Here is a 19,401-nt window from a genome sequence, read left to right on the forward strand (position 1 = left end):
CTAGGTGGTACTTGGCATTCATAACTTTATGGCCAGACCTTATCTCCTATTCCATACTCTCTCCCTAATCTTTTAAACATCTTTTCAAAACATATCTCTTTTAGTAAGAGTCCCTAAGTTTTTATGAGAAGCAATGTTTTATTCAAGCTTCTTTGAAATTCATTTCCCCTAGTAATTCTTCCCTCATTATGATTCTGTTAATGACAAAGGGAAGTGGTCTCAGAGCACTAATGTGTAATTGAAAAAAAATGTCCAAGAAAATAATAACGAAGGAAATTTGTAACATGACTGTTTTATTCTAGAAAACCTTGTTCTCCTTGGATCTGACTTTCCTGTATAAATCTGAGAATTAATTCACCACACATTCAATATCAGAGATGAAGAATCAGATCACTGATGAGGTAAGGGACCCCAGTGGGCTGAGGAAAATCATGATAGTACCTGCTACATCAACCTGTTTCTCAGTCAGTGATTTCATCATTCATCCAGTAACAGTATGGATTTTATCCTCTTTGGGCACAGAACACAGTGGGACCATGCTGACTCAACAAATAGCACTGGTCCAGTTTGGAACGGAAGTGGAAAAAGCATTGAACTGGGAATCAAGAAGCTGGTTCTAACTATTAGCATTTGTCTAAACTTTGGCAAGTGACTTAGACAAGATCCTCTAAAGGTTCAACATCATTATCTATATATTGGGAGAAATAACACTTGTGTTGTAAAAACATGTACAATTCTTATAAGAATTCAATTAGTTAATGGATTAAAAAGTGCTTTGAAAAATCTGTCAAGTGCTATATCTGTTTAAGACATTCTTATTATCCAGTATTGTGGGTAATTATGGGAGAAACAAAAAGAATACAAAACCTATTCCCTATTCCTAGAGAGCATATGATCTACTTTAATAGATATATCTCTTATACATGTAACTGGTCATTGAAAGAAAGAAGGAAGACAGGAAGGAAGGAAAAGGGAAAAGATGAAAGAAGAAAAGAAGCAATTATTAAATACCTATTATGTGTCATGCAGTATGTAAAATGTTTTATACTTATTATATCAGGAAGACTAAGAGAGAGGGTGTTTGGTTTTTTCAATTTAGATTGACTTCATCACTCTGCATACCAAACAAGGTAAGGAATGGATGAATTGGGAAAATGTAATCTACTATAGAGATTATCTAGTGCGATCCTTATTTTGTAAAGGGTGAAACCAAGGTAGAGAGTTAGAGATTTGTTCAAGGTCACATAGCTAGTAAGAAGCAGACCTAGATTCAAATTAATCTGCTTGCTCCAGATTCAACATTCTTTCCATTATATCTTCTTGTCTTTTAGTAAGTCTTCATACAATATCTGACTGCTACTTGGAATAATCAATTCTGGGTCTCACTAGGAAAAGATATGTGCTTCTCAATTCTGATTAATGAATAAATCTGGTAAAGAAATTTATTCTTGTGAGTCTCCTTATAAAAACCATTCTAATGTTTCTCATATTGGTGAGAAAAGGAAAAACTAGAAAAATAATAATAGAATCAATTTACAGTATTTATAGAGTTGTTTCTTTTACTTATTGTCCTCTATAGCATAGTAGATATAGAGTTGAGCTCTGATTCTGGAAGACTGGAGATGAAATCCCTTTTCTCATGCTAACTGGTTGGGCACCCTTGGCCAATTCAATCTCTCACTGCCAGCTGACTATTCAAAAATATACACCAAGACAGAATGTTATAGAGAGGGAGGTGCTCTATATTGGTAGATATAATAACTTCTTCAACCAGGACATGTGTATTTAAATGAAATCACAGCTATAGCTATGGAAAAATGGAGTTAAAGAATAGATTATAAAGGGTTAAGGACATCAAACATGAGGTGGTTCAAAATTTTGCTAAACATTGACCCAAAACTGCAAGAGAAACTCAGCAAAAAGAAAGAATTTTTACTTTTAAAGTATCTTCTAAGTGAATTCAAAGTCATCTGTATGAAGCCCTTTAAATAAACTAATAGAGTATCAGTAGCTCAGTATACATTTATAATGTGACAAATATGTGGGATACAGAGGCAAAAGACAGTCCTTGCCTTTGAAAAGCTTAAAAATGGGGGAGACAACATGCAAAAAAAAAAATATATATATATATATATACATACATATATATATATAAACAAGGTATACATAGGATAAATAGAAAGCAATTAATAGAAGGAAAGCACTAGAATTAAGAGGGCTTGAAAATATTTACTGTAAAAGTTGAGATTTTAGTTGAAACTTAAAAGAAGGCAGGGAACTTGGTAGTAGAAGTTGAAAAGGGAGAGCATTCAAGGCATGGAAGACAGAAAATGCTCAAAGCAAAAAAAATATAGTATCTTATTTGTGAAGTTGAAATAGGACACTAGAGTCACTGAATCAAAGAGTTGGTTTTTGTTTCTTTGTGTGTTTGTTTGTTTTTGTGGGAGTGGGGAAGAAAGAAAGAGAGAAGAAGGGTGGAGGATATAGTATAAGTAGACTAAAAATGTAGGAGGGGCCAGTATAGTAAGAATTTTGAATGCCAGATAACCTTTTGTATTCATTCCTGGAAGCAATAGGGAATCACTAGAATTTATAAAATAGGGGAGTGAGATGGTTGGATTTGTGCTTTAGGAAATTTTTTCCTTTTTTTTTTTTTTTAAGCTGTTTCGAAGATGGATTAGAGCATGGGGGAGGGAAAAACTTGAGGCAAGCAGACCAACTAGCAGGCTATTGCAATAATTCAGGTGCATAAATCTTATTGTAGTTACCTATATTCTCTCTATTTGTAATTTTAATGGTACAATAACAGTTAATTATCTTAAAATATGACTTTTTCAACTACTGTCCAGACATTTTACCATACAGATAGTTGATGATTTTTATTATTAAAAATAGAATATTTAGGGGCACATAAGAGTTTTTCACCCCTTTTAATAATTTCCTTTTCTAACTTCACCTCAAATAAATTAGTTCATTGTATCCTGGAGGTGACCCTGTGTTCTTGGATGTTTGACAATCTCTGATAAAATCTATGAAGTTAGAGCTGCTTCAAGTAAAAGTTAAGTAATGGACTGTATATTTGTTATTTGAAGACAGATCTTTCTAATCAAAAGGATGCATATAGGATGAAGAAATTTTGACTATAACAACTTGTGAAATTTTCTTCTAGCGAGGAATTTTGAGCTGAAATAAAAAAGGGATTGCTCATATCACCACCATTTAACATCAGCAGTAGCACTATCACAACCAGCAGCATCACCAAAATCAATAGTAGCAAACCCAGATCCTGTACTGGAGATTGCTAACTTCCTTAGAATATAGTCATAGTAATAAAATCACTGGATGTAGGGGTATATGATCAATTTATAATTTAGTGTATAGTTGTATTGCCCTCCAAAAAAATGGCCTTTTTGTAATCCTACTATACTATGTATATTGTATTGCCTTGAAGCCTCAAAAACTTGGGTTCAATTCTGTCTTTGACATATAAATAGTTGTGTCCTAGACAAATAACTTAATCTTTCAGTACCCTCTGAAATTATGAAATTGCAGAAAACACACTAAACTGCATTGAAAGAGGCAGGTTTCTTTATTGAGCTCTTCCCTATACTAAAGGAATCATGGATTCCATAAAGGGAATTTATACTCCTCTCTCTTGCTATATGTGATATCATGGAATTCCTGTTTCTCATAATCTTACCAACTTTCATTACTGCCATTTTAAAGTTTTGTCTGGCCAGTTGATAGGTTTAAGATAATGTTTCAAAGTTCTTTTTATTCACATTTATGATTTTAAGACAACTTGAGCAATTGAAATTTACATTTTAAATTTACATGTTTGTATCTTGTGTCCATTTATCCATGGAGAAATTACTTTATAAAATTTTTTATCATCTCTATTGAATGAAGCTGTTAGATTTTTATCAGATAACTTTATTATAATAAATTTTTTCACTGTTTCTTTTTGAAATTTTCATTTATTTATTTTGCTATTGACATCTTTTTTTCTACAATTATTAAGTCCATTTATTTTGCCATCAATTCTTTATACATGTGACAGATAAAATATTTTCTAATTCTCCATGACTGAGATAAAGATATTTTTTTTTACATTTTAATATTTTTATATATATAAGCTATATACTATATGTAATATATGTCTATGTGTATATATATGTAGCATATGTTAAAATCTATATAATATAGATATATTTAGTTATCTTTATGGATAGATGTTATGACATGCAGGTCACATATGCAGATTCCATCTACATGTATTACATATATGTATATTTATACCTAAACATACATATACACACACATATATATATATAATATATATGTGGGTATATATATGCATATATATGTGGGTATATAGATATAGATATAGATATAGATATAGATAGATACCTTACTTCTGGCTAATGAGCTTTTGCTTTCTTGATGTAGTTTGCTATTGTTCTGAAGTTTGATGATGTGATTCTGTGAATTGTATTTTAAGTTTCTTGAAGTTCAGTGGTTGAGTTTTTTGGATTGAATTTCTTTTTCAGTCAACAAGTATTTATTAAGTGTTTATTATGTATCAGGCACTGTGTTAAGACTTAGAGATACAAAGTGAGAAAAAGAAAAACAAAACAAAATAGTTCTTATCTTTAAAGAATTCACATTTTAATGCAGGAAGCAGCATGTAATTGGGTAGATGCTCTGTGTGTGTGTGTGTGTGTGTGTGTGTGTGTGTGTGTGTGTGTGTGTGTGTGTTTGTGGTACCTGAAAACGTTTCTCAGAGGGGAAGCCACTAATTAGCAAGGAGGAGGATTAAAAAGGCTTCTGGCAGAAAATAGGATTTCAGTTGACTCTTAAGGACAGTCAGAAAAAGTGAAGTGGATATGAGGAAGAAGTATATCCTAGCTATGAGAAAAAGCAGTGCTAAGGCATTGTTTTACTAGGTTATGAAGATCTTTAAATGTCAGATAGAAGATACTGAATTTAACCTTGGAAGTAATAGAGAACCATAGATTTTACAAATGGTCATGGACATACTTATAATTTAAGAAAAATATTTTGGGGAGTTAAGTGAAAGATGTACATTTGTTGTCTCATTTTTATAACATTCTGGAAAATTTTCTTGAATAATTAAAATATGATAATTCACTTCTTTTCTATTTTAAATTTTTCTGAATCTCAAAAATTTGGTGCTGGCACAGTAGAAAGAAAAAATGGCTAGATTTGGAGTGACAGGACTTAGGTTTCAGTTTTAGCTCTATCACTTGCTACCTGTGTGATGTTGGCACAATTTTCTTTGTTTTTGTAATTGTTCTTGTGTTTTTGTTAGTGGTGGTTTTTACTTCTGGTTATATGAAGCTTAATTCATTTACTTCTTTAATTTTGTTTTCATCTCAGAAGTCCTAAATTGTTTTGAAATCTGAACAGTCAAGAGAATATCTCACGCCTGAACTGTATGGCAGATGTGGAGTAATACTTGCATAAGATGGTATCAGTATGAAGTGAGAGTAAAAGTATAAAACCATTGGCTAAAATAAGTAAACTACTTTTACCAATATACATTGCAGGACTACTCAGATGTCTCTAAGATTTCTTGTGGTCATACAATAAATAGATTCAGTGTAGACACTGGGAATTGTAGACTGTAATAAACTATATATAATAAGGAATTTCTAAACATATATGATCCTTATTCATGAAAGCATAAAATACTGTGGAAAGTCAACATGGTTGCTACATGGGGAAGAAAAGGAATAAGTATTTATTAAGCATCTACTATTTGTCAGACACAGTGCTAAATGTTTTTAAGATATCTCACTAGTTCTCCATCACAATCTAGTGATATAAATGCTGTTATGATTCCATCATATTTTTTAATTTCCATAGTATTTTATTTTTCAAATTATTTATAAAAAGTTTTCAACATTCATTTCTTTTTTTGGTAACTTTTTGTTTACAAGATATATGCATGGGTAATTTTTCAGCATTGACCATTGTAAAACCTTTTGTTCCAATTTTTCCCCCCTTTCCTCCACCCCCTCCTCCAGATGGCAGGTAGACCAATACATGTTAAATATGTTAAAGTATATGTTAAATACAATATATGTATACATATCTATACAGTTATTTTGTTGCACAAGAAAAATCGGACTTTGAAATAATGTACAATTAACCCATGAAGGAAATCAAAAATGCAAGCGAACAAAAACAGAGGAATTGGAAGTGCTATGTAGTGGTTCACACTCATTTCCCAGCGTTCTTTTGCTGGGTGTATCTGGTTCTATTCATTATTGAACAAATGGAACTGATTTGGTTCATCTCATTGTTGAAGAGAGTCACATCCGTCAGAATTGATTATCATATGGTATTTCACCATTCATTTCTTTAAGATTTTGAGTTTCAAATTTATCCCCCCTCTCCTTACTCCTTATTGTTCCCAAGACAGCAATCTGATATAGGTTATACATTCCCCTTTTATTGCTGAGAAAACTGAAGCAAATCATTTAAGTGACACAGCAAACAGAATTTAAGTGTCATACAACTATTAAGAGTCTGAGTCTAGATTTGAACTCAGGCCTTCTTGACTCCAGGTCCAGTAGTCTATTTACTCCACTACCTAGATTAAGAAAATCTATTATTGTTCTTAGAAAGAGTTTGCAAGTCTATTTCTAGGAAGAACTCATTTATATTATTTATGTAAACTTTTGAAAATTATTTGACACAATTCTATGTCAAAGTTAGCAAAGAAAAACTCCAAAGGAAATGAGGGGTTGCTGTTTGGTTTAGGACAGGGAGATATCTTAACTGAAAATAGGAAACAGTAGTTAAGATTTAAAGTTACTGATCTGGAATATGTAAGAAAAGTGAAGTTTCCCAGGGATCCATGTTGGGATGATTGCAAATTAATATTTTTCTCAGTGATTGGAAGAAGGATAATATAGTGAAATCTCTAATGTGTAGTTGGTTTTGTTTTCCCTGGCTGAAGAATACTAATGTGTGGGCAATAGATGAAAATAATTTCACAAAACTTTGGCAAGCTGAAGAAATGGTATATGTGCTTGATATAAAGCAAGCAGTAGATTTAAGGACTTGATTTAGAAATCAGATGCCAAAGCATTTGACAAAGATAGGAAAGATAAGAAAAAATACAGAGTAAACATATAGGACTATTATTAATAATTTGAAGTTATGGGAAGATAATTTAGAATAGTTAAGAATGAACTTCCTAAAACTTAGAGCTATTCAAAAATGGAATGGTCTATACTGTGAGTTGGAGCAGATGTTGAAATGCTGATTCCTGGAAATGTAAAAAAAAATTGATGGCTACCTCTTGGAAATATTAGAAAAAGTATTCCTGGGGGTCTATCCTAAGATCACAGACTAGATGCTCTCTAAGCTTTCAGAGTTATACTAATCCCTCAAATGTCAAGTAATAAACAAGCTTCCTTCTGTTTTAAAGATGAAAACATTCTTGTTTGTTTTAATTGATGTTCTGATGGCATAATTTAGGATTTCTGAATGTTGGCCAATATCTTGTGAATATGCCCCGGTGACCAGTGACCAGAATTTTTCTGACAAAACTGAAATAATTTTTGACATAAACACAGTCTTGGTTACCCTCAATTCTGAACTGCTCTTCTTTGACCACTTTTCCTTTTTTACCTTCTAAAAATATTTATTGAAGAAATCCAGAATCAAAACATTTACCAAAGCTATTCAGAATGAATGAATGAACCCCAGATTCCTCAGTGCAAAGAACTGAGACTTTTTTTCCCCTTCCTCATTCTAGGTCATTCCCTGGAACCAGCTTCCTATAGAGAACTTCACCATGGTCACTGAATTCCTATTGCTAGGATTTTCTGACCTTCAGGAAATGCAACTTGTTCTCTTTCCTGTCATTCTCTGCCTCTATCTGCTTATCCTGAGTGGAAACATCACTATTATCACCACAGTCCGCTTAGAGCACAGCCTCCATACCCCGATGTACTTCTTCCTGGCTGTTCTTTCTTTTTCTGAGACCTGTTATACCCTTACCATCCTACCCAAGATGCTCCTCAACCTTCTATCTGTGCTCAGGACAATATCGTTTATCAGTTGTGCTACTCAAATGTTTTTCTTTCTTGGCTTTGCAATCAACAACTCCTTCTTGTTGGGTTTGATGGGTTATGATCGCTTTGCTGCCATCTGTTATCCTTTGCGATACCCAGTTCTCATGAGCTGGGGGATATGCAAATTGATGGCAGGTATTTGTGGTGTGACAGGTTTTGTGATTTCATTGATAGGTGTATTTTTGGTCTTCAGCCTACCATTCTGTAATTCCAACAGGATCAATCACTACTTCTGTGATGTGTCACCTGTCATTCATCTCGCTTGTGGGGACTTCTCTATCAATGAGGTGATCATATTCATTTTTGGCGTTGTGGTACTCATGGTCCCCTTAACTTTAATCTGTATCTCCTATGGTTTCATTGTCAGAACTATCTTGAGGATCCCCTCAACTGAAGGGAAAAAGAAAGCTTTTTCTACCTGTGCCTCTCACATCACAGTGGTTGTGGTCCACTATGGAAGTGCATCTTTTGTCTACTTGAGGCCTTCATCCAAGTACACATTTAGCAAGGATCGCCTGGTGACAGTGACTTACACTGTCATTATTCCCTTACTGAATCCTTTAGTTTACAGTCTCAGGAACAAGGAAGTTCGGGTAGCCATTCGGAAGGTGATAAATTGGGGAAGACTTTCTTCTAAAAAGATATAATTTAGATGTTTCAGAACTGTATACAAATATATAAATGCCAATGGTATAGACCTAGCTAGGGTTCATGTGCTATTATCTGGTCTTGATGCTTCTTAAACCTGTGTAGGATTTTTCCCATGACCACTTACTACAGTGAGGATCAAATAACAGGGAAAAGATCACTTCTGTTGTCAGAGCTAATATGGGAAGAAATATGTTCAACCATTGAATCCCTCTACAAAGCTCAAAAAGGTCTTAGCATGGTCTTTTAAGAACTGATTGTTAAATTTTAGCCCTCTTGTGAAACATTCCCTTATGTCATAAGATTGCAGGTTCTGGGCAAATATTATTTCTCAAAAATTATTTCTTTGAAAGGCATTCTCATCATAGGTTTAACTATTATTGGAAAACTCACCTTATATGTATAGGTATTATATCAATGACATAAGACACCAGACAGACATCTTGGGACTGGATATTCAACAACACACACATACACATGCACACAAACAATCTCTCTCTCTCTCTCTCTCTCTCTCTCTCTCTCTCTCTCTCTCTCTCTCTCTCTCTCTCTCTCTCTCTCTCTCTCTCTCTCTCTCTCCCCCGCCCATCTTTCACTTGCCAGTCAATCTAATTAAATCCAAATCATCACATTTAGTGTGAATAAAACATTATACTAAGCTCTAGAGATTCGAAGACAAAACAAACCAGTCAATCAAGAAGAAAAAATATGGATCCTATCTAGGTGGAGTTTACATTCTTTTGGATCATACATATAAACAGATACATGTATGCAATATATTTGAAGGGTAAGAAAATTAACAACCAGAGTACTGAGCAACAAGATTAGAAAAGAAATTAAAATCATGAATATAAGATGAAAAAAAAGCAGTAATCTTTATTTTTTGAAAACAGATCAAAGAAATTCAGTAAAATAGCAAGATTCCAAAAGATAAAAATGAAAAGTATCTCTGTATATTCAGCAGGAAAGAATAGGAAATCATCCTGTTGGTCTGTAAGAAATGACCAACAGGATGATTTCAGAAAGGCCTGGAGAGACTTACATGAACTGATCCTGAGTGAAATGAGCAGGACCAGGAGATCGTTGGATACTTCAACAACAATACTATATGATGATCAATTCTGATGGATGTGGCCATTTTCAACAATAAGATGAACCAAATCCGTTCCAATAGAGCAATAATGAACTGAACCAGCTATATCCAGCAAAAGAACTCTAGGAGATGACTATGGACCCCTACATAGAATTCCCAATCCTTCTAATTTTGTCCGCCTGCATTTTGGATTTCCTTCACCGGCTAATTGTACGCTATTTCAAAGTTCGATTCTTTTTGCATAGCAAAACAACTGTTTGGATATGTATACATATATTGTATTTAATTTATACTTTAACATATTTAACATGTATTGGTCAACCTGCCATGGGGGGGGGAGAGGGGGAAAATTGGAACAAAAGGTTTGGCAATTATCAATGTTGTAAAATTACCCATGCATATATCTGGTAAATAAAAACTATTTTTAAAAAAGAATAGGAAAGGAAATTTAATATAAAATAACCAAAAAATGAATACAATATCTGAGAATCAATCACAACAGTATACTCAAGATGTGTAAAGACACAAATATAAAACACTCTTCAAAGAAATAAAAGATGATTCAAGTAAGCTGTATTGGGGGGGGAGGATTTTCAATTGCCATAGTTTGTATATGAAAATAAAATAAAAATGATAATCCTAGCTAAATTAATGTATTTTAGTATTTTGCTAACCAAACTAAGAAGGAAATATTGAGTAGAAATAGAAAATTATAAAAAAATTCATTTAGAAAACATAAAGATCTAAATTTCCAAGTGAACTAATAGGGGGAAATTTAGAAATGAGGAAGAAATAATACTTCCAGACCTCAAATAATACTATAATTGAATAATCTTCGAATTCATTTGATACACATTAAAAATAGAAAAGCAAAAAAAGACTAGATGAGGAAAAGGCAAAAGAAATTAATCTCAATGATAACAATGTTCAATGAATTACTTTGGTTAAGAAGTGGCAATTTTCTAACAACTGCTAAGAAAACTGGAAAAGATTGTTTTAAATTTTCAATTTTTTTGTCACATCAGAACATATTAAAAATTGTCATGCAGCCTGAATATTAAAGTTCACATCCATTAAAACAAAGATTTTGAGGAGAATCAGATCTGGAACCTCTCATATCAAAAAGAAAATTCTTTGTTTAATGTTTAATTTCGAATTATAATTTTTTAAAGTTCCCAGATATTCACAAATTTTAACCCAGAGATCCCACTACTAGGCATAGAAGCCATGGTTAAAAACTGATGAGTTTAATATCTACTTTTATATAATAGTAAATATAATAGCAAAGAACTGAAAATAAAAATATTATTTCTTCAATGGAATTGCAAAAGAAAAATGGGCTAGTACTTTTAATCATACAGGGGAAGCAAGGATTCAAATCTCAGGATCATACTAAGGCCAAGACAACTGTTTTATAACTCTAGTTTAAGAGTGGGTTCTTAAGTTCTCAGATGTAATCTCCAGGCTCAGACCAGAATTGAAGTCATTTTGAATTTATAGAATCTTCTAGCAGTTGACAAGAACCAAGATTAACACCTGTCTGCTTTATCTTCATTCAAAGGACAAATGTTCAGTTGTTTCACCTAAACCCAAATCTGGATCAAGATCTTAGTTCAAGAGGACAGCTATCAGCCACGCATTTGATCAAAATGCCACTTGAAGACCACCCAGAGAAAAATATGGAAAAAGGGAAGGAAGAAGAAAAAGAAAGAAGGGAAGTAGAAAGGAAAAAAAGGAAGAAAGGAAACAAGCATTTATTAAGCACCTACTGTGTAGTAGGAACTTTGCTAAGTATTTCACATACGTTATCTCTTTAATTTTCATAACAATCTTGGGAAGCAGGTGTGGTGATTGTTTCTTGTTACAGTTGAGGAAACAGGTAGAAAGAGGCAAAATAACTAGCCCAGGATCATATAGGCAGTGAGTGTTGGAAGTCAAATTTGAACTCAAGTGTTTCTGCCTTCAGAGTATGCTATTCACTATGCCACTTAGCCTCTTTGGACTAAACAAAGACAAAATGTTTATATTCTAATGAGAGAAATGGTAAAAGTCTGTCCCCAGAATCCTGATGTTATTAGGAATCATACATGCATTTAAATAATACAGAGAACTTGGGGTTCACTTTTTATGGTTTTATGATCTTAGAAAAAGAAGAAAAAGGAGGAAAAATGATATACTGAGAAAGAAAAATAAAGGGTGGAGGAACACACATGGATATATATATATCAAGGATTTGGAAGGGAAAGGATAGAAATCTATATCCCTTTCCCCCCACTCTATGTGTATCTCTATCTCTTTCTGTCTATTTCTTTCTGTCTCTTTCTTTCTGTGTCCTTCTATCCCTCCCTCCTTTTCTCCCTCCTTCTTTCCCTCCCTCTCTCCCTCCCTCTCTCCCTCCCCAGCCTATCTCTCACTCTTCTCTCCTCTCTCTCTCTCTCTCTCTCTCTCTCTCTCTTTCACACACACACACACACACACACACACACACACATACACACACACACAATTTGATACATAAATACCTTCAATCAAATAGGGAAACAGAATTGCAAAAATATTAGATTTCATAGAACCCTAATGATTATTGAATAAAAATGTAATAGACATTTATCAGTTGTTAACACTCTCACAAAAAAAATGGTTATATGGTAAGCCATAAAAACTTCACAAACAAATGCAGAAAACAGAAATATTAAGCAAATCCTTTATTGATGACAATGTAAAAAAGTACATTCAATAAAGGTCTATTGAAAAAACAATTAAAATTGATAGGAGCTAAATAAATTCTAAAGAATTAGTGAGTCAAAAATAAATAATGGTAATAAGAGAAAATTTCTTTAAAGATAATATCAACAATGAATTATTAGTATATTTTTGATATGCAGTCAAACTTGTTAGGCTATGCAACTAATCAAAGAAATAAAACAAAATGACAAAAGTAACAAAAAATAGAAATTTAACAAATTAAAAACTCAAACTAAAAATCAAATTCAAATTTGAAAATCAAAAAAGGTAATAATGAAAGCAAAAGCCAAAAATTCCTTCTTGAATTAATAAATGACTAGATTAATTTTAAATCAACAAAACCCAAAATATTAGAATCACATATATAAAGAATTAACAATTAATGAAGAAATAACGAAAATATTAGAAACAATTTTGCCTCACATATGTGAGCAACAAACAACTTAGTTGAAACGAATATTGACAAAAATATAAAATGGCCAGAGATTACTCTGAAAAGAGAATTTAAATAACCTCAGAAAAAGAAAAAAAAAGTCATAAATAAAATGAAGAGGTAAGGTTTTTTGGGGAAATTTTGGGGGATCATCTGTATTGATAAGCAAATTCTATCAAAGATTCAAAGAACAATTAATTCTAATGTTACACAAACTCTTTGCAAAAATGGAGGGAAAGTGACATTAAGAAATTCCATCTATGCTAAGAATATGATATTAATATCCAAGACTAGAATACCAAAACAGAGAAAGAAAAATATGAACTAATGAGGATGGACACAAATAAATAAAATGTCAGTAAAGATACTATAGCAAATCATCACAAAATTTATTCACTTTAGCCAGGTTGGAGTTTTACTAGGAATACAAAATTAGTTTGGTATTAGAAATACTATAAACATGATATGTCACATTAATTACAAAAATTATATTATGTTAATTTTTATAAGACACATATTGAGCATATGCTATATATGTAGCTATACAATATATATGCATATAAATAAATGTTCAACTTTTTACAAAACTAGAAAAATAAAACTAATTTTTCCTACACTTAATATTTCTCTAAATTGAGTCTGTCTTTATTTTGCTAATAATATTCTAGAGTATGTATTTTTAGTTAGGGATTCTTCCAAGTATTATAGACCTTCTGTAGTGAATTTAAATGGAGCTTCTCTATCTTTTTTATTTGTTTGTTGGTTTGGTTTTGTTAGTAATATTACAGTAATGCTGATGAATGTATTTTATATCCTGACACTATTAAAATCATTTCTAGGGGACTCTAGGAATCTATAAGTAAACCATCATATTATTTGCAAAACATCATAATTATGATTTCTCTTTGCATATGCTTATTCCTTATTTTCTTATTACTATCAGATAGTATTAATGCCAATGAAATCCTGGTCATCTCTTGGTTTTAGATAGATGTTTTCATTTTTGTTGTTCAGTAATAGCTGACTCTTTATGGCCCTATTTGGAATTTTCTTGGCAAAGACACTATTGCTGTTTGTCATTTCCATCTCTAGTACATTTTACAGATGAGAACTTTGGTGAAGGGGGTTAAGTAACTCATTTGGGGTCACATATCTAATAAGTATCTGAGACCAGACTTGACTTCAGGATGATGTCTTCCTAACTTTAGGCCCAGCACTCTACTCACTGTGTTACCTAGCTACCTTTTAGACAAATAGTATTTATTGTATTTCACAAAGGTTCATTTGTTTTTAATAGCAAAAATAAAGCTTCATATATATATTTGCATAAGACAGCAAGATAAAGTCTTATATTGGCCATGTCTAAAAATTGCTTCTTTTTTTGCATTGTAAGTTCATTGCCTCTTAGGTGACAATAGGTGAGAAGTATAACTCATCTTCATCCTTTTAGCTGATGATGTCTTATTGAATTGATCATAGTCCTAAAATTTTTTTACCATACTGTGGTTTTCATTGTATGATTTGCTCTCCTATTTCTACTCACATGCCTTTGCATCAGTTCATCCTAGTTCCATCTGAAATTGTCCTTTTCATCATTTCTTGTGGTCCAATCACATTCCAATATATTCATATACCACATTTTGTTTAGCCATTTCCTGTTAGGAAATGGTGGCTAAAATTGGCTAAAACTGGTGGCCAAACTGGAAAGTAAGGGAGTGTCTTTCTAAGTGTGTCTTAGTGTGTCTTAGAAAGACACTCCCTTACTTTCCAGGTTTTGGTGACTCTGAAAAAAGCTTTTTAAAATATTTTTGTACATACACATCTTTTACCTTTTTCTTTGATTTCTTATATGGATATGCCATTAGTGAAATAAGTAACTTTTGAGTGATTGTTCTAAATTGCTTTAGAGAATGGCTAGAACAATTCATAACTCCATCATCAATATACATGTTTTCCAAAGCCCCTCCAATATTTGCCATTATTCTCTAGTCATCTTTCCTGTTTGATAGTGTTGAAGTATGCTATAATTTATGTTTCTTCTAGTAAAAAGTGATATGGAGCATTTTTTCATACCATTGTTAATAACTTGGCTTTTTTTCCTTGAAAATTGCCTGATCATATCTTTTGACCATTTTTTTTAATGACTTTTGGTAGAAATTTGAATTCCTTATCTATCTGAGAACTTTATCAGAGAAACTTGATGCAGAGATTTTTTCCCAATTACCCATTTTCCTGCCAATTTTAATTGCATTCAATTTGTGCAAAAATATTTTTAAAATTAAGTATTCCAAAAAAAGAACTCCAATTGCCTCAGAAAAAAAAGTATTCCAAAATATCCACTTTAATTTTTCTGATCTTTTCTAAAGCCTATTTCTTTTTGAATACTTCCTCTGTTCACAGATTCAAAGGGTATTTTTTTCTTGCTTTTCTAACTTTTTTATAATGTTACTTTTATATGTAGATTATATATCAAAATTGTATGCATTGCATATGATAAAACATGTTAGCCTAAACAATGTTTTTTTTAAATTAAATCTTTTTATTTTCAAAACATATGGATGGACAATTTTTCAACATTAACCCTTGCAAAATTTTGTGTTCCTATTTTCCTTAACCTTCCTCTAACTCCTCCCCTAAATAGCAAGTAATCCAATATATGTTAAACATGGTAGAAATATGTGGTAAATCCAACATATGCATAACATTTATACAATTATCTTGCTGAACAAGAAAAATCAGGTCAAAAGGGGAAAAATGAGAAATAAAATAAAATGCAAGCAAGCAACATCAAAAAGAGTGGAAATGCTACGTGATGAAGCACACTCAGTTCCTACACTCCTCTCACTGTGTTTCAATAGCTCTCTTCATCACAAGATCATTGGAACTAGTCTGAATCATCTCATTGTTGAGAAGAGCCATGTCCATCAGAATTGATCATCATATAATCTTCTTGTTGCCATGTACAATGATCTCCTGGTTCTGTTCATTTCACTTAGCATCAATTCACTTAAGTCTCTCTAGGCCTCTCTGAAACCATCCTGCTGGTCACTTCTTACATAACAGTAAAATTCCATGATATTCACTTATTCAGTCATTCTCCAACTGATGAACATCCATTCAGTTTCTAATTTCTTGCCACTATAAAAAGGGCTGCCACAAATATTTTTTGCACATGTTGTTCCCTTTCTCTCCTTTAAGATGTCTTTGGGGTATAAGGCCAATAGAAACACTGCTGGATCAAAGGATATGCACAGTTTGATAACCTTTTGAGTATAATTCCAAATTGCTCTCCAGAATGGCTGGATCTATTCACAGTTTCATCAACAATGTACTAGTGTCCTAGTTTTCCTACCTCCCCTCCAACATTCACCATTATCTTTTTCTGTCATCTTAGCCAAGAGGTATATAGTGATACCCCAGAGTTGTCTTAATTTGCATTTTTCTGATCAATACTGATTTAGAGCACTTTTTCATATGATTAGAAATGGGTTTAATTTCTTCATCTGAAAATTGTACGTTCACATCCTTTGACCACTTATCAATTGGAGAATGGCTTGAATTCTTATAAATTTGAGTCAATTCTCTATGTATTTTAAAATGAGGCCTTTATCAGAACCCTTAAATATAAAAATGCTTTCCCAACTTGTTACTTCACTTTTAATCTTGTACAAAAACTTTTTAGTTTAATATAATCAAAATTTTCTATTTGGTGTTCAATGAGTTCCAGTCTTCTTTGGACAGAAATTCCTTCCTTCTTCACAGATTCCTATCCTATGTTCTTCTAATTTGCTTATAATATCACTCCTTAGGCCCAAATTATGAATCCGTTTTGACTTTATCTTGGTATATGGTATTCAGTGTGAATCAATGCCTTGTTTCTGCCATACTACTTTCCAATTTTCCCAGCAGTTTTTGTCAAATAGTGAGTTCTTATCCCAAAAGCTATTGTTTTTAGGTTTGTCAAACACTAGATGGCTCTAGTTATTGATTATTTTGTCCTGTGATTCTAACTTATTCCACTGATTGACTACTCTACTTCTTAGCCAGTACCAAATGGTTTTGATGACTGTTGCTTTATAATATAGTTTTAGGTCTAGCACAGCTAGGCCACCTTCATTGATATTTTTTTTTTCATTAATTCCCTTGAAATTCTTGATTTTTTGTTCTTTTAGATGAACTTTGTTGTTATTTTTTCTAGGTCTGTCACATAATTTCTTGGGAGTTTGATTGGTATGGTACTAAATATGTAGATTAATTTAGATTATTGTCATTTTTATTATATTCGCTCAGTCTATCCATGAGTACTTGATATTTTTCCAACTGATTAGATCTGATTTTATTTGTGTGGAAAGTGTTTTGTAGTTGTGTTCATATAGTTCCTGACTTTCCTTTGGCAGATATATTCCCAAATATTTTATACTATCAATAATTGTTTTGAATGGAATTTCTTTTTGTATCTCTTGTTGCTGGATTTTGTTGGTAATATATAAAAATGCTGATTATTTATGTGGAATTATTTTGCATCCTGCAATTTTGCCAAAGTTGAGAATTGTTTCTAGTAATTTTAGTTGATTCTCTAAGGTTCTCTAAGTATACCATCATATCATTTACAGAGTGATAATTTGGTTTCCTCATTAACTACTCTAATTTTTTTAATCTGTTTTCCTTGTCTTATTGCCAAAGCTAACATTTCTAATACAATATTGAATAGTAATGATGTTGGTGGGAAGCCTTGTTTCATTCCTGATCTTATTGGGAATGGTTCTAGTTTGTCCCCACTACATATGATGGTTGGTGATAGTTTAAATAGATGCTACTTATCATTTTAAGGAAAAGTCCATTTATTCCATACTATTTTTTAAAAAATAGGAATAAGTATTGGGTTTTATCAAATGTTTTTCCTGCATCTATTGAGATAATCATATGATTTTTGTTAATTTGGTTATTGATATAGTCAATTATGCTAAAAGTTTTCTTAATATTGAACCAACCTTGCATTCCTGGTATAAATCTTACTTGTTCAGACTATATTATCCTAGTGATACTTTCTGTAACCTCTTTGCTAATATTTTATTTAAGATGTTTGCACCAATATTCATTAGAGAAATTGGTCTATAATTTGCTTTTTCTGTTTTCACCCTACCTGGTTTAGGTATCAGCACCATATCTGTTTTATGAAAGGAATTTGGTAGATTCCTTGTTTCCCTATTTTTTCAAATAGTTTATATAATATTGGAATTAATTGTTCTTTAAATGTTTGGTAGAATTCACATGTAAATCCATCTAGTCCTGGAGATTTTTTTCTTAAGGAACTGATTAATAGCTTGTTCTATTTCTTTTTCTAAAATGGTAGCATTTAACTTTATTTAACATGTATTGGACTACCTGCCATCTAAGGAAGGGGGTTGAGGAAAGGAGAGGAAAAGTTGGAATAGAAGGTTTTGCAAGGGTCAATGTTGAAAAATTACCCATGCATATATTTTGTATATAAAAAGCTATAATAAAAAAAGAAAATAAGGAAAAAATAAAGAAAAATGGTAGTATTTAAGTAATTTATTTCCTCTTATATTAACCTGGGTAACTCATATTTTTATAGCTATTCCTCCATTTCACTTAGATTATCAAATTTATTGAAATATAGTTGAACAGGGGGCAGCTAGGTGGTGCAGTGGATAGAGCACCAGCCTTGAATTCAGGAGGACCCGAGTTCAAATGTGAATTCAGACACTTAATACTTCCTAGCTGTGTGACCCGGGGCAAGTCACTTAACCTCAGCCTCAGGGAAAAAAAAAAAAAAAGAAATATAGTTGGACAAAATAACTCTTAATTATTGCTCTAATTTCCTTTTCCTTAGTGGAAAGTTTGCCCTTTTCATTTTTGAGAGTAACAATTTGATTTTCTTCTTTCCTTTTTCTAATCAAATTAACTAAAGGTTTATCTGTAGTTTTTGCTTTTTTCATAAAACCAACTCCAAGTTTTATTTATTAATTCAATAGTTTTCTTGTTTTCAATTTTATTAATCTCCTCTTTTATTTTCAAAATTTCAAATCTGGTATTTAAGTGAAGTTTTTTTATTTGTTCTTTTTCTAGCTTTTTTTAGCTGTAAGCCTAATTCATTGATCTATTCTTTCTCTATTTTATGCAAGTATGCATCTAGATATATAAAATTTCCCCTTATAACCACTTTGGCCACATCCAACAAATTCTGGTATGTTGTTTTATTATTGTCACTATCTTGGATGAAGTTATTGATTGTATGTATAATTTATTGTTTCACCCATTCATTGTTTAGGATTAAATTATTTAATTTTTAATTAGTTTTTCATTTATTGTCCCCTCGTCTTTTATTGCATGTGATTTTTATTGCATCA

At 32.0% G+C, this 19,401-nt stretch overlaps 1 protein-coding gene across 1 annotated transcript; it reads left to right on the plus strand.

Moving 5' to 3' along the window:
• Nucleotides 1-377: 377 nt before the first annotated feature.
• On the plus strand, nt 378-8,758 carry LOC141540832 (olfactory receptor 10R2-like). Its single transcript, XM_074264775.1, has 2 exons — nt 378-401; nt 7,793-8,758. The coding sequence occupies exons 1-2, from the start codon at nt 378-380 to the stop codon at nt 8,756-8,758; spliced, it is 990 nt and encodes a 329-aa protein (XP_074120876.1).
• Nucleotides 8,759-19,401: the final 10,643 nt, after the last annotated feature.

This window comes from Sminthopsis crassicaudata, chromosome 4, assembly GCF_048593235.1.
Source record: "Sminthopsis crassicaudata isolate SCR6 chromosome 4, ASM4859323v1, whole genome shotgun sequence".
NCBI lineage: Eukaryota > Metazoa > Chordata > Mammalia > Dasyuromorphia > Dasyuridae > Sminthopsis > Sminthopsis crassicaudata.

Bases quoted from the DNA above. Each gene is read 5' to 3' on its own strand.
- LOC141540832 (XM_074264775.1), top strand. From the start codon at position 378: ATGAAGAATCAGATCACTGATGAG. The intron at 402-7,792 runs GTAAGGGACCCC...TCCTCATTCTAG, and splicing joins AGAATCAGATCACTGATGAG to GTCATTCCCTGGAACCAGCT.